The 16,957-nt window shown below is 39.1% G+C and overlaps 1 protein-coding gene across 2 annotated transcripts in view; it reads right to left on the bottom strand.

The window, feature by feature from the left end:
- The window catches only part of pvrl2 (poliovirus receptor-related 2 (herpesvirus entry mediator B)), a 117,399-nt gene that overhangs the window by 57,168 nt on the left and 43,274 nt on the right, over nucleotides 1-16,957 (bottom strand). For both annotated transcript variants that reach the window (XM_015370769.1, XM_015370768.1), the window contains exons 3-6: nucleotides 14,841-15,090; nucleotides 11,824-12,117; nucleotides 11,534-11,651; nucleotides 9,790-9,938 (exon numbers count right to left, since the gene is read on the bottom strand). In XM_015370769.1, the coding sequence (XP_015226255.1) occupies nucleotides 9,790-9,938; nucleotides 11,534-11,651; nucleotides 11,824-12,117; nucleotides 14,841-15,090 (811 nt within the window). The remainder of the gene's footprint in view (nucleotides 1-9,789; nucleotides 9,939-11,533; nucleotides 11,652-11,823; nucleotides 12,118-14,840; nucleotides 15,091-16,957) is intronic.

Here is a 16,957-nt window from a genome sequence, read left to right as displayed (position 1 = left end):
TTTTACTTGGATAGCACGTACCAAGTGGTCAACAATTGTTGAATAGAATAAAAAATTAGATTTTCAGGTTGTTGTTTTTAACATTGTGTAGAGTATTTACATTAAACCTTCATTATTCTGATAACCCAAAATAAGATTAAGGGATTCTAATTGTTCAGTCATCCTTTTAGAGTCTAATTTAATGTTAAAATAAATAGAGCAGTTCTTTGGTGGCCTTATTAGGGACTATTTATCAACAAAAAGTATAACAAAGACGGAGGAGAAAAATAGGACAAGAAGAATGTGATTACGGGAAGTTACTCAAAAACAAATCCCAAGGTTTGATCATCTTTTAGGGGTTCAAAGCATACCCTTAAAAAGGAAAGAGCGTATACAGATAAAGAATTTCAATTCAGCTAAACTGACAGTCTAAGCAAATGGAACATTAATTAGAGAAGCAGTCAAGACATCCATGGAAACCCCTGTTCAAATGGGAGAATTCATCTATTGGACAACTAACAGAAGGTCTGACTGACTTTGATGCACGTTAGAAGAAGCAAGTTAAGCTGGAAAAATCCATAAGAAGTTTGAAGTTTACCTAAAAAAAAAAAAAAACATTCAAGAGCCCAAACTGAACCTATGAACCTGTGTGCATGGCAGAGGTGCTGCACATGACCCCGATTGCACGGTTCCAATAGTAAAGCATGGTGGTGGTGTGACATTATGGTGGGAGGTTGCTTTCCTTCAGCAGAGACAAAAATGCTGTCAAGTATTCATGCGAAGATGGATGGAGCCAAATAGAAAAAGAAAAACTTAAGAGCAGAATATGAACGCTAAACGCATAGCTAAAGCTAAGATGAAATAGTTTGGGTTAAAGCACATTTATGAGTCATAACGACCAAACCAAAGTCCAAACTCAATCAGGAATCTATGGAAACAATTAATGAGGTCTATTCAATCTGACTTATCCTGAAATATTTTGGTAAGAAAGTTAGAAAAAAGATAGATGTTCACAGATAGACAACCTAAAAGACTTGAGTCTGTAAAGGCAACAAACGGAAGTTCTAAACCCCACAACTAAAAGGATAAAGACTGAGACCGCTCTTAGAATATGTTAGCATTTTTAAAATGGCCTTGCACTTCCCAATTATACACTCCTTAGTGTTGGTCTATCCAATAACATCCAAAGAAAATTAATTAAAGCTTGCAGTTATAAGATGACAAAACGTGAAAATGTTTAGGAGGTATGAATATCTTCACAAGGCAACACAGGTTTGGTTATTTTCAGTGCATTTGCTGCTATTTTTTCCCCATCTATATTTCTCCAAATATTGTTAGATTCATGCCCTGCATGTTCATATTGAAAGAGGCAGCCTCTCTTTTAAAGCTCCAAACCTTCAGTTACAGACTTGATTGTGAATACAGGTTACTATCGGACAGCATCACACCTATTAGTGCTAAAAGCAAAGAGCTTCCACTTCATAGCCACAAGTAAACAAGAATGAAATCTTTATCTGTCACTAAAATATCTCTGCTCCCCAAAGGTTTGAGCAGCTGAGGTTATAAGCAAATAAAGTCATGCCATGCAAATAAATTTTTCATGCCAGTCCCTGGATGAAAGTGATCAAGAACCCCTTAGATGTGTCGAATATCATGTCTGCAGCTCTCCTCTGCTCTTTGCATTTTCAGCAGGCACTGCAGAGGATTAACTGCAAGATGCTGCCTAAATTTGAAAGCAGCAAATCAGCCTAACTCTTATTGTCATTCCCCATTTGAAATCCTAAAAAGCCAGCCCTTCTTGTTAAGTGTACAGAAGGCTGACAGAATTGCTCTTCTAACACTGATTCTTGTCAAGAGAGAAAATTAAAGTGTGCTGGCTTCTACACCTGTGCTCTTCTCCTCTGTCCTTTATTTGCTTTCTGTTCCTCCATCTCTCCACTACACCAGCTGTCTCCTCAATGCATGCCGTCTGTACTAAATCCATTTTACCCGTCATCACTCCAATATACATTTGTACGTCTGTTTAATGCTACTTTTTTTGTACCCTTTTTCTCCATCGTAACCCTCAGGAAAGAATTTACAATGATAGATATACACCTCTCCTGCTTTTGTATGCTTTCCCTAAAAGCATGCCAAATCTCTTTCCTTACATGCTGTGCTAAACACTCCTATTCACACACAACAGAGGCCAAGGCAGATCTCTGTCCACTTGTAACAGGAACACAAGAAGTGCATTATCACCCCCCAGCCCAGAGGAGCTCCATCACATGCAGGAGAACTTTTCGCCAGATGCTGCGACACACTTCCATCACATCAAAGGAAATTACACTTAAATTCAAATGCAAATTTTCCCCAAGCACTACTCATCCAATTATTTTTAATGCATCGCTCAAGTCATTTATTTTTTTTCTTCCATCCTGTACAGATAAATCCTTTTGTAGTGGATAATTCATGTTTTATTCTGCCGTTCTGAAGATAACCCCTTAAAAGATTCACAAATTGAGACGTAGAAAGAGCTACCCCAGGCTGTCGGTGCAGGCCCAGACATCCAACAAGGAGGCTCTGAAGTTTGTTTAAGTGCGTAAAGAAGGGGACGTCTTAGAAACAAGCTGCTAGATGAGCCAACAGAAAGCTTGCAATATGCAAGCTGTGTGGATAAGGGGAGGGGAAAAAGTCAAACTACAGTACTGGTAGTATTATGAGGATATTAAGTTGTGACGGATCAGTGCATGTTGGCAATCTGCTAAAGCAAAGAGATTATGATATTCTCTATAAGTAGAGCCCTCTGGTTCTGGCTTTAGAGGAAATGTTGACAGAGCTGTGGAATCTAACAAATAAAACTTGGTATTGTAGAAATAATTAAACAGATCTGGATTTTTTTGCAATCAAAGTGCTTTCCACTCTTTAGTTTTTACACTAGAGTCAAAGTAGAATCTAGACCTTTTTGACCAGTTCTGCTCCCGGTCAGTGTGATGTGAGCCTTCCAGTCATTTGTGGACTTTTTAGTTGTTTTATGCAAGTTGAGCCCTTTCTGGTTGCAAGTTGTAAAGCAGGGAGATTTGCTGTTAATTTGCCAAGTGTAAGGACCATGGCTTTAGTAAAAATGCTGCAATGGGCTACAGATGCTTGGTTATCATTAAAGCCACCACAACATTCAGCCACCTTGAGCAGCTCAATTTTAGAATAATTATTGTTCCTTGGGGACCATCCCCCAAAAAATCCCTACAAAGGTTTATTTATCCATTTATTATTTTTTTAAACAAAGCAGTAGTAAATCTAACCACCTGAATCCATGTTACTTCTACCATTTAATATAGTGCTATAGAATACTATGTGACTGATGGTAAATATAGACTACATCTTGTAGCCGTTGTGATAATTATTCAATACAAAGCAAAAACATATTTGTTTTTATCTACACAGACTCTGAAGGGAGGTGTTCAGAGATCAATGTAGCACAGTACTACATAGAATCTAGTTTCCAACTACAACTTTTACATTATTTCATATGCACGGCTGGTATATGTTTGAGTTCAGCATACTCTGTTCCTCTTTTTTTGACCAGAAAAAAATAGAAAATCCTAATTAAAAGAAAACCGAAATCTCCATTAGCTTGGCATCTAAAGAGACTATGTCTGGAGGATAGGCCTCCATGCTGCTTAAAAAAAAAAAATACATTGCTCTGGTGTGAGCTGACAGAACTGACAAAGGCTCCTGCATAGGTGTTGAAATGTCTTCAAAAAAAACCTGGGTGAAAGTCAGGTTGCTTCCAGCTTCAGGTTATTTTGTGGTTGCCATGACCCAGATGACTGAGAATTTACACAGACATTCTTATTTCTATTGCAATAGAGTTTAGCTGTTATTTGGGCTTTTTCTTCGTTTCAGACACCAAAATAACCCCAGCAAAAATGTGAATGTTGAAATGTGAGTTATTTTCTCATAAGTTAAAATTATGTACATTTTCCATATTCAACGCAGCGATAAAGTTGATTCCTTCCCGCTATCATCTCATTGTATTGCATCACTTTGCATGTTTTCTAAGCCAAAACAAGTTTTTGGGCTACTATATAAAGCTTCAAACTCAATGCCAATTCTGACATTTTGAATAGAAAAAGCTTCCTGGAAGGGAAACTTGGAAACAAAGTCCTGTGGATTGTTTTTTTTTTTTGGGTGGGGAATTTTCCATATAATTTGATGGATTGATATAAAAAGGACTAAAAACAAAACTGTAGAATTTGAACTAAGATAAATTTGATTTAGTTGCAACCTCAGACAGAATAAAGAGAGACAAGGCTTTAAAGGATTATACATACAAATCTGAAATAAAGAAATAAAAAATATCAACAAGTTGTTCAATTTTAAACTGCCTTATAGACTCTACCAGCCGTTCACGCGGAAAAATCTATTTCTATAGCTATGTGCCGTTTCCTTCAGCTTTGTTCAAGGCTGTGCCATGAGGCAGGTGAAGGAGCAAAATGGCAGAGAAGGAAATTGAGTTGAAAAATTACTATACAAAGGCAAAGAAAATACAGAAGCACACAGATAAAAAAGGCAATTTACCTCAATTGCTATACCATGCACGATTTATTTATCTCCGTCTTAGCGTGATAACATAACCAATGTGGCAAAGGTTCTCTGTACATTTATGTTGACGTTTATCCTTTTAATGAAAAAAAAATGTTTGTGAATCTGGCTAAACAGGCTGAACATACTTCAATACTTATTAGCACATTTTGTTGCTTCTGATACAAGATGGGGAGAATTTTACAAACTGATCAAAATCTGTTTTGACATTTATTTATTTGGATAATTCTCCGTTTGGACACTAGAAAATAGTGATAAGATGTTGTTTGGCATTTGACAGATTGTAAAATAATGATACTTTTGACATCCATACACAGGGTAAACCCCACCACAAACCTCATGCCGAACTCAGAAAGCATATTGTGGATGCCAAAACACAGACTGCTTCTTGTGAAATCTCGTCCAAGAGGACTGTACGCTTCAAATGAGCGAGAGTAATGAGGGAGATGGAGCAGAAGTAAAAATTTGCTGCAGCCTCCCAAATACAGGCATGCAGCCTCGTACGTCCTCCCACACCATTACGGTCTGCGGTGATCTGATGTTGGGCTGGACTTCACGTGATGTTGAGATTGAAGTTACTGAAGAGAGCCATGTGTGGGTTTGTAGCACAACCGTTTGTGCATGTGTGCTAATGAGTGTCGGGAAGAAGGCCAGTCCCAGACGGCAGGGGGAGACTTGGCTCCTGCAGACCTGAGCGCTGGCCGTTTCTCGCATGGTTTGAGAGGCATACTGAAAAACCCCTCACCCAGCAGAAGAAAACAGCCAAGCCCCCATTGCCCTTGAACTGTCTCCTCGGATGAGTCAGAAAATGAGAGAGATTGCACAGAATTGAAATGAAATCTCTTTTCTGCTGAACTGAGGAGATGCTCTGAGCTCTGACCACATAGGCGATTCAATCCAGAGCATTTCACTTTTTTGGAGGTGGGGGGGTCAGCTAAGTGCCCCCCCCCCACACACACACACCCATCCCTCTTTTTCCTTTTCCCCCCCAAATAGACGAAAGAGGATGGAGGGAATCTAGGTTATAGCCACACAAGAGCCCCCCCGAGAGGAACCAAGAATGGAGGGATGGTTAGAGAGATGGAGAATACTAAGCTGTGATTAAGGAAGAGCTGCTGCTATTTAAGAGTTAAGCTGAAGAGGAGAAGGAGATTGCATGGGCAGTGGAGGAGGAGGAGAGGAACACTGGAGGGGGAAAAGAGCATCTTCTCCAAGCAGGGAGATCAGCAACCATGCAGGCGGAGGCTGAAAGACAACCTGAGAATAAGATAAGTGGGATGAGGAGAGAGCAAATTCCAAGTGAGAGGATGAAAGATGCAACAAAAAAGTGGATCCAAGGAGATGACGAGAGAGAGATAAAAGGGAAAGAAAGGGGAGAAGAGGGTATGTTTGTGTATGACTAAACAACAGGATCAGAAATAAGAGGAGGAAAGGCAAGGAGAAGAGAGGACATCCATCCCTCTCTTTGCCTCATGTGCACAGGGCACGGCTGGGGGCAGATGAACGAGTAAAGCGTTCATGTATGTGTGTCATACAGCTGTAGGTTTAAAAAAAAAACTGAAAACAGAAGGAGCGGAGGACCTGCCATGTAGCAGGTGCTGACCATTTCACGCCTGTCCGCCCCTCTTAGCCCCGTTTGTCTACACAGATCCACGTTAGTCTCTGCAGGTCTGAATCACACCCCCATCTGAAGTCATCTCTATCTACCATAGGTTCTTCTTTTCCCCCCCCATACTCGTCTCAGTCGCCGCTTTCCACAATCATACTTGGCTCTGACATTTTCTGCTTGCCTTAGTCACCTCTTAACTGCCTGCAGATTTAGCTCACATCTTCTCCTCCTCCTCCTCTGGAAATGAGTAACACTGGTATAGGATGGAGGAAAGGGGACTGGGTGGACGAGGAGTTGAGCAAAGTTCATACAAGGTAGGGAAACTGGAGAGTGAACGTGACAATGTAGAGACTAAGAGGTCAAGAAAAATGGAAACAAAACTTTAACAAAAGAAGAAATTGAAAGAAAGAGCAGAAGAGGAACAAAGCGAAGAAAAGCAGTGAAGAGCTGAAGCAGCAAAGGGTGACTGATCCGCTCTGAGAGGCTTGAAGAGTGACAGAAACACACGCTACGCTGAGCGATAGTGGAGGCCAATGGCTGTGCAGATAGGATGCAGTGGCACAAGATTCCCACAGGAGTTTTAAATGCTGTCAGCATCGCTCTCTCTCCCTCCGTCCCTCATGTCTTTACCCTCTCAGACTAAGGAGTGCATGCTGGCACCGATTTATCTCGGTGCACACTCCCTGGCTTTGTAGTCTGAAAGCCAGTGTACTCCATCTTCCTCCACCTGCTTCTGGGATTTTTGCATCTTTCTTGTAAAACTCAGCAGGAGATGGCAAAATCCTTTGTGCAAAAAAGGCCAGTTACACTACTACTGCATGTAGTAGTTCACAGTGGCCCCAAGGGGTTCGATGACGCATGCCGTGGCACCATAAAAAGCCAAGGGGCTTGAAGATGATAAAGTTGAGAGAGATATTCAGAATGAGCAAGCAAAATAAGAAGAGTGAGAAAAAAGCTAAAAATTAGAGCATGAAGAGACTGGTTGGCTTTTAAGAAGTAGCCAGCGGAAATTATATACTTTCTCCCCCATTATGGACAGAGCTTACTCCCATGTCAGCAGAAAATAACTTCATATTAAGTGCAATCATGCCACAGAAAAGTGGAAGTAGATGCATATTGTATGAGGTAAAATGTAGTGGTGAACCCTGCTGAAAGGTTCTGCTGAACTCTTGCAGAACAGAGGGGGGTTGGGACCATGTGGCCTCTTTCAGGCTTATGGACACTTTTTTAGATGGTTTTTTTCTTCAAAGCACAGAGAACCATCAGAGGTCTTGTCCCAAAAAGGATGCATGTTTTTATAGGTAGATGCTTTTCTCAAATAACATACAGAAACATGCAGGCCAACAGGGAACAACCAGACCTCACAATATTAAATGGACTGATAGGTCTTCCCAAACTGAAGGCTGTTTGGTGGAACAATTTTCAGCAGCTGCTTTTATTCTTTAGTTCTGGATAACATTTGCTTGGTTTATAAAAAGACAAAACAAAAAACAGGAACTGTGAAACTAACTGGGATCCAATCAGACATGCTGGTATATGTATAAAATAAGATTATATGAAATATTCATGACAAAGGTTAGGCTTAGTTTAGACAAAGTATACATGTCCGTCTAAAGACAACTTCTTGAGCTAATATTTGGTTATGAAAGTATAATGAGATGAGATATAATGTAAAAATGCTTAGGAAAGGAGATGGATGAGGAAAAACCCAGAAGAAAAACGCCACTGTTTTTATCCTTAGCACAGAAAGCAAATGAACATATAAAACATGGACTTCTAATCACATTTTCCATACTTCAACTCAAACAAAATACTTAACCTTATTTTTTTCTTGATGTAAGTTTTTATCAGCCATCATAACTTCTGAAAACAGAGCAAATTACTTTTTTTTTTTTTTTGCAAAACAACAAAGACCCTTTATCTGGGGAATTCATATCAGACTGGAGTTGCTTAATATGTCTGACTAATGTATTATATCTATATCAGTCTTTCATATCACTCAATATCCAGAATTACCCGTTTGTTTTTAATTTATCTAAATAGGTTTTAGGGGGAAAAAGTATGAATTTAAATATAATTTTTTTTGAAAATCTAACCTTTAAAAAAATGGTCCATCAGCACCATCACCCTCAATGCTTCACGTTGCAATGAAAGACCGAGAAGCTAAATCATTTCCTTAGCCAACCTTCCCCTGAGTGTCACCCTGTTCTGGTGAAATTATAAAACTTTTCAACAGGCATGTTTTCATTGTAATACATATTTTCCTCATTTGCCAATAGAACCACCTTGGCATAACACAAGCATAAGAATTGGAATATTTAGACAAATCAAACTGAACCCAAATATTTTATGTTTATTAGATAAAAGAGTTATGCAGATTTTTCAACTATTATTGTGAAAATATTATTTTTTGTTTCTCTCAAAAACACTGCTAAACACCATGTTCTTCACCTGCATCAGCCTGTGAGCGGAATGCATAATCAAAACTAGAATTTGTTTCAGCTTTACATAAAAAACTACTGAATTTCAATTCTGTCTGAACAAAAAACAAAAAATACTTTTGAGGTCAACATTGTGATGTTTTTTTTTTTATATTGTGTCATAGTCCACACCTAATTGTTGTCAAAAAGCTTTAGAAGTTTTAAATGCAGATCTTCAGAGTGTAGAGTGGTCTCGTTTAAAGAATAATAATAAAAAAACAAGTCGAACATCACTGAGGGCAAATGTAGAAACCTTGTAAAGAACACTTGAAAAGATTGGCTTTAGATGTACAAACAAACCAGAAAACCTTGGACAACATCGAGGCACAGAAACCTGGAATAAAATGTATTGACAGCATGCAATGAGATGTGAAAAAAGGCATGCACTCTTGACAAAAAAAAAGAAAGAAAAAGAGGTATAAGGTTGGACAGGAGGGAATCTAAAGGGATGGGCACATTGACTCAGTCATTTACCTCTCCTCAGACATCCCCCACCCCCCCACATGCATGCGCGCGCACACACACACACACACACACACACACACACACACACACAGACCAAGGACAGAGCAGCTGGACCCACTAACCTAAACACCATAGATTGTCCCCAGAACAGAGAAACTGTTTGTGTTTACGTGGCATGTGATGTAAAACAAGGCGTATCCCTTGGGAAGCACTAAGGGTATTAAACAGCATAAAATACGAGGAAAATGTGGCTTGTGTGATGAAAGAGCAGTTGCTTCCAGCTCATAGGTTTCAGAATATAAATATTTTCATATACAAGCCTGAGGTAAGTTTAGCTGATGGATGAACAGCAAGCAGTGCTTTTTGCTTTCTCAAACTGATGGATTTAGCATGTGAAATTCATCATTATGTATGGACATTTGCAATTGCAACTTCTGAAAATTAGACTAAGCACTGCTTTTTATCTATTTAGGACCAGTAGATGAGTGGATTTGGGATGCCAATTCATTATGTGGCAGGGAAGTGCATGAAAAGGACACTTCAATTAATTACTTCCAGTGACGAATACCCCCACGTGTGAGCATTTCCAATCTCATTAAAAGATTTATGTTCTTATAAGGAAGTTTAAAATACTAAAAATGCACAGCTTAATTGGATCAGGAATGCACTCACCTCTGACGAAGATGGTAACCTGATCCCTGGTAGTCCCGATGCGGTTCTTGACCTCGCAAACAAAAGTGGTGTTGACTGTATCGTCCACTTTCAGCACCTTTAGCTCGTTGGATTTGACCAACACAGTTTCTGGCATCTCTCCCGACATTCTGAGGTGAAATGAGCATAAAAATCAGCATTGAAAAAAAAAAAAAAACTTCGTGAAGAGAGAATAAATTAAAGATAATAGATGAGCAGTTCTAGAAATATGCTGCATTGTCCACTCCAGATAAATTCTACTAATCTTTATTGGCAGAATAAAAACAGTCAGTGTCAAACTGCCTAAAAATTCACTCCATTGCTTAATGTGGGAAAAAGTCTAATTCAGCCTTATAATGTCCAGTTTTCCTAATTATCGCAGCTTCATTAATGAATCATAACTAGAAATGCACTAATATGAATGTTGTAGTAGATTCCATGTGTAAAATGTTCACTGAATGATTCCAACTTTGTCCAATTAAAATGTCCTTTTTCAGAACTCATAGAAAGATTGAAGGACTAAAACAATTATTTATAATTGCTGTTCTATGACAGAGGTTGAAAGCACATGAGGATTATGGACTGCATTGTGCAGTAGAAAATTTAGCCTTCTTCTCATCTATTTTAGGGTTTCTCTGTCTCACTCTTTTGCAATATGAATGTACCATCATTCTGGTGATATGTTTATGTGCTTGTCTCGTTAGCTATCTTTTTCTGCGCATGCACACTTTCAGGCGTATTTGTGGTGAGCTAAGGTTTCAGACAGACAGTCATTGAAGCTCACCTTTCTCACTGTGGTTCTGAAAGTGGCAGAGGGTCGTAAGAGAAAAAGTATCTACGAAGTGTATTAGAAGAAAAAAAAAAAAGACCTCAGAAGAGGCAGGTACATCCCAGAATGCTTTGCGTGGAGAGCTCTCATCGCAAAGTATTATGAGATTTGCTATCACAGCGGTTGTCGCCACCTGACAGCGGCGACTAATAACAAAAATGGCCCAGGCAGAGGAATTATGTGACCAACGGAGCAAAAAGCAGTGATCATCTGCCCGAACGGTCAGTTAATCGAGTTTGGTGTTAAGTCTACTATATAGTCCCCACTCTATATAGCGATTGAGAGGTGTATTGGTTAGGGTGGACGTTCGAAAACATTGAGCTTATATGAACTATGAGAACAGCAACTTTTAAACAGAGTGTGCACGAGAAGAAATTGGCTCGTGCACACTCTTTCACACATTTAATAGGTGTTCCCTTTCGGGTACAGGGTTGTGCATGTGCAATTGTTTTTTTTTAAGTGGAGGGGGCAGGTCATTTAAAAACATTCACGAAAAATCCTCCACAATACCTTTAAAATTATTAGTTAAATTGTTTATTAATCTCTGTGCAGATTCATTTGGGGACTAAATATAAGACAGTCATTACAAACAGGATGAAGAGTATAAACAGATCCAGACTTTTAAACCAAAACATTTTCCCCCTTCTAATTATTTCAGCATTCATTACAGCTGTACTAATGGTTGTCAAAACAGGACAATAGGAGGAGTCCTGCTCTGTTTCTCATTATTGAAAGGCTGGCTACAAAATCCATTATGAAAAAACATCTTAATCAATGCAGTTTATCAGTGTCAATAATAAAGGGTTCTGGAACACCTGAAGAGCTGGGAGTGAAGGGTGAGAGCAAGAAAAGAAGCCCTCCAACAGCAAAAAGATTGTACTTTAACAAGATACTTACGATTTCCAGATCACAGAAGTGGGAACCGGGTTTGCGTTCGCATTGCAGGTGAGCGCCACGTTTGAACGGCCCACGTACCAATTATTGTCATATCCCTCAATTGTCACCTCAGGGGCAACTGGGGGTGGACGGGTGAATGACAGGAGGGAAATTGGGGGAGGAAGAGAAATAAGTTTAATTATTCACTGTGAGGTTTGAAATTTTCAAAGCTTATCACAGTGTGTGAACGCCAGGGGAAATCATGAGAGCAGGGTCTGTATGTGTGTGTGTGGAGGGGGTGGTGGTCTTACACTGAATGACTAGTTTCCGCGAGATGCTCTCCACTTTGACCTGGGTTCTGTGTTCCACCAAGCATGCGATCTCCTTCCCATTGTCACTTGATTTGGGCACAAGGCGGTATTCACTCGTCACTGTCACAGTGTTGTCGGCACTTGTCTGAGACTTCTCTGTCCAGTTCCCGTTGGCCGTGGTCACCCATTTGATCTGGGCTGGTGGGCGGCCATTTTTGGACACGCAGCGGGCCACGACAACTGCCTGAGTCCCGGCGATCACAGGTAAGACCTCGGCAGAGTTATCTGGCTTAGCTGGTGGACGATGGAGGAGAAGATGCACAGGTGGAGGATGGAAGAAAGCAGGAGAGACAGAGGATTAATAGATGTACAGAGAGATAAAAAGAAAATAAGATAGCGAGGAAGAAGATAATGTGAGCAATTATCTTTCACTGAAAAACAATTTAAGTCAGGCTGCCTGACAAAAGCAAACATCCCCTGTCCTCCCAACCCCAATCAAACACACATAGATTCTCCGTTCAGAAGTTCTTTTTTTTCTCTCCAGAGATTTCTTTGACAAACAATTACAGGCGAGTGCTAAACTCTCAGACACTCCTTCAGTTCTCCATCTACTCTTCCTCCATCACAATCACTGCTGAACCACCTCTCCCAATGCATTTCCATACAGTTTCTAAATGACGACATGATGTCAGTTATTTCTCCCTCTGCTCCTCCTCCCTTCTCATTTGCCCTCTCTCATAGCTTTGTGGGATCAGAGGAAAGTAGGAAGACAAGAACTGACAGCAGGCATGACAAGCAGACCAATCAATACGCCGCCTGAGGGAGAGCGGAGTTACGGCGAGTTGGAGAGGTGAGGGGCAGCTGATCCGCTGGGTGCTGAGCCTCGGCTGTCTTACATTAAAGAAGAATAAAACAGGTCTTCTGTGGTCTCTTATTACAGCAATAAGGTCCAGATTTTAGATGCCTTTAAAATCTGCATTTGAATTAAAGAGCAGGCTGGAAAAAATAAAAATCAGACAGGACAAGACGTCTGGCATTTATCCCCTTAGGTAAGTACTTTCTAACTATAACCAGATGGGTGACAGCGTCGCAAAAAAAAAAAAAATAAAATAAAAAATGCTTCACTTTGCTTTGGCTCAGATTCAGAGAGTCTGGAAAACTGAAAATGACTGAACATGTTTGGCAAGAAAAGCAAAATAAACTGAGGACAGCTGGCCAACCTTTTTTTTTTTAAATGTACCCCTCACCAATCAATCTGTTGATGGTGTGTGAAAGTTATAAAAACTAAAATAAAAAATCTGTGAAATAGTCTGAACCAACTTCAGCCGAGTTCTGCTGCACAGCATTTCTATAAACATTACCCTCATTCATCGAGAAAAGCTAAACATTTCATTTCTGTTAATGTAAATCAGATTTATTAGGATGTTTTTTTTTTTAAGGAAGCCCCTTTAGTATTTGTTTACACACCAAATTATATCTAGTATGTAGTAGAAAAATAAAAATATTTCTACATATTTTTTAATCGTTTCCTTTGATTCTGCTTTGTCCATTAAAATGAGAGCTGTATTTAATATATTTTTGGTTATATCCTTTCAGCAAAGGATAGGGACACCAAGGTTATCATAGATATGTGCCATTGAGATTTCCTTTTAAAGATGCATCTTTATTATTTTAGTTAAATCATAAGCTGTCCTTGTGCAATTTGTTTATTGCAAACACGTAAAGAATGTTAGCCTAATTTCAAATGGGTGTTTAATTTCAGCTTTAACTGTTTTCTACAAGTTCGTATTAAAAGGCGACTCTTCTGAGTGTAAAGCATTGATCATCACCTTGTAGAGCATAGTGGGATTAAAGCAGACACTCTGAAAGCATAGAGGCAGTGTTGCAGTTTCCAGCTTTTGGTTTTACTTTGAAACCTGACAGCTTTACTTTACTCTAAAGTTTCAAACAGAAAACGACAGCATCAGACGGGAACAACAACAGAGCTAAACATCAGAAAATCTCGTGACTTTGTGCGGATGTTGTTGGCAAACTCAGGCGGTTCCTGTGGATGTGTTTAAGTTCATCACCACGTCTCTCTTGCTCTCTCACTTATGACACTCCCGTCTGGCTAAAACAGACCAGGGGTGTCATTTATAAAACTTTGTATGTAATCCACACTAAGTGTTTGTACGCCACTTAAATCAAAATGGAGAACGGCCCAAAAAATTAAATCCTAATTTATGAACCAAAAAGCTTTCCTTTATATATCACAGGCGTACCTCCAAGGCTCCATCTCATGTTCAGCTATATACACAACCACATTAAACCATAAATGGTCCATGCAAAGTTCTGCATGAATATCATTGTGTATTTAAATGAGCAAGCTGATCAATGCTATTTGCTGGTTAATGTGGAAACCACAAGTTAAAAAGTACAATTTAATGTAGTAGAAAGTAGTTAATAGATTAGCTGTAGAGTGAGGCGGAGAGTCGGATAGATATGTTTGATAGCCACATAAAATAAAAGACAGTATTTCAGAGTCGGGTGTATGGACTGATTGTAGGCATCCTGCACCAGCGAGCTCATTGCTGCCCCAATATCTAGGATTTATGGAAAAATTCTTGTTTCTAAAAGTTGCTTTAGGCAAAAAGTTGAGATTTGACTTTGAACAACCAACTTCTTTAGAAATGACCTTCTCTGCCTGACACTAATCACTCTGGGTTAACCATAGCATGGTCAGAACAGCCTTTCTGCCCCGTATCGCTGAATTCATTCAGAAAAAAAATATATATTTTTTTAAATTAATTTTCTGATAATATTCCATTTTAAAGAGATGCACCAACATACATTTAGAAACTGTTCGTTTCTTATTGGTCCATGAAGTGTCCCCTACAGAGACAAACATGGTTCCCAGCTCTACATGAATAGGCTGATTTAATGCTCATCAGAACCTTTCCAAACCTCTGAGCTTGAAAACAATCGCAATAATTTATTCCTAAACCAATAAAAAACAGCAGATTGTGATTAAGACCTACCCAACATGATCAGCTGAGTGATTCCCTGCTCGTTGCCATCGGGATACGTCGCATAGTCGCAGATGTACTTGCCCTCATCAGACATCCTGACATCAGTGATCTCGATGGAAGGGCTCGCCATTTCTGGTGGACTGGGTTTGAAGCTGACCCTGCCCTTCACTGGCGAGGGGGGGTAGTTGGGGCCAAAGGAAGGATGAAGCACAGCTATGTTTATCCTCTCTCCTTCCTTTGTCTCATATATCCAATTGACCTGCGAAGGAGCACGTTCAGGGTCAGCATATAGACGCAGAGAAGAACAGCAAGCCTCATTTATCACAGCATTGATAAGAAACATTGGAGAGCCTTTGAAGGAGTTGAGATTTAAATGTAATCTACATGGAGCAACACGTGTAGCATTACAATCAGGTAAGTGGAGCAGGTATGAATATGGATGACAATATTTCCAGGAGCAAAACTCTCTCAGCTGTTCTCAGGGAAACGGCTAAAGTTGTGCACTTCCACTTCATTTAAATGCAACTAAGAAGTGGCATCCATTACCATATTCAATCCCCTGAAGCAAAATGAAGCTTAGTGTTGTTTGTTTAGAGTAATAAAACATTAAGCCCAAATGTGATAAAAACCCATTGCCTGCCTTGGAATGATTTCTGCCAGCCATCGTTTGATAGATTAAGGCTTAATTCAGCTAATTTAAATTTTAAAAAACGGCACATGGAGCTGAACTGCAGATCTTTTGATTGTAGTGATTTTTTTTTCTTAATCTGCGAAAACCTTCAAAGTTTGGTCAACTGGATCACTATTTACACAAATAGGAGTCTAACTGTCACACTATTATTTAACGCCTCAGTGGCTTTATTTTAAGACTTTACCGGTAGTAGCGTTAGCATGTAAAGGGTTCAGACCTCCTACTTAATTTGTGTCTCCAGAACCTTTAAGTTTAAGTTAAGATCATTTTTGAGGTCATTGAATTTCAAGGTCTATTCTTACTATGAAGTTCAACATTTTATGCATTTTGAATGAAGATTTTAAAACTGGCTAAAAATGTGGTGCACTGGTTATGGAGAAGAATAACTAAGTAGGTTTTTTATGGCTGAATGGTGAGTTTCTGGAAAAAAAAAAAAAGAAAAGAAGGAGAGCAAGACCCAAAACACTGCATTGTAAGTTATTTTTTATGCAAGATGAAATGAGTGCTTTAAATTGTTTGGGGAATAAATATATTTTCTTTGGTGTCTCTCCTCTGGTGTGTTTACCGACACGTTAGAGCTAGAGCTGCACCGATGAGATACCTTAATCTTATAATTGTGATTTGGTATCAGATATCTGGGATCCAATCCAGTGCACTTTACATGGAAGTGTTATTTCGACTAATTTGGTAATAATATAAAAATAAATTTATATCCGTGTTAATGTGTTACCTTTTTTAAAAATGTTCATGTCACTAAACTCCCTCCTTTCAGACTACACCTATAACATAAAAAATTATTGGTCTTTTTTTATAGTAAGATTGAATAAAGTGGTTGCAAACAAATTTACTGAGCAACACGACCACTAGCCAACCAGCATAGACCTCAGCAATGCATCTATTTTCTGCTAATACAGCTCAAGCCATTCAACCCTTTCGACCTTCCCACTTTGGGTTCATTTTAAGGATAACATAACAGATTAAGCAAAAGCATTACAAGCATGTTTGTGTGCTTAAAGTGGATCTGTGGGGTATATGAGTTAAAACCAGATTCAACACTGCAAACAGGGGTTTTCGCATCACTAGATACACCAGATGGTGATCTGTTTTCCCTGTTCCCAATATTAACGTCATATCTCCAACTAAATAAAAGGTGATTATTCTGTTGTTTTTTTTTCCCTAGCAACATTGATCAAAAAAAGACCCCTAAGAACATTGTTTTTCTTACAGTATTGTAATGGTTGGTGTTACCTCTCTGAACGCAAAATGCTATTTGAAAAGGAAGTCATTTGACAGTCCCAAACCAAACGTATAAAAACTTTATACGTGTGATAATTTCATTGGTTTTTCTTCATTTATATTTGACCTGTGCCAAGATCACAGCATCAGAGGAAGAATTGCATAAAATGTGAGATAATAAAATTCAAAGCCTCTACTT

Source organism: Cyprinodon variegatus, unplaced genomic scaffold, assembly GCF_000732505.1.
Source record: "Cyprinodon variegatus isolate N-32 unplaced genomic scaffold, C_variegatus-1.0 Scaffold48, whole genome shotgun sequence".
Taxonomy (NCBI): Eukaryota; Metazoa; Chordata; class Actinopteri; order Cyprinodontiformes; family Cyprinodontidae; genus Cyprinodon; species Cyprinodon variegatus.
Note: the sequence above shows the minus strand (reverse complement) of the source record. Positions and strands in the feature narration are given on the sequence as shown.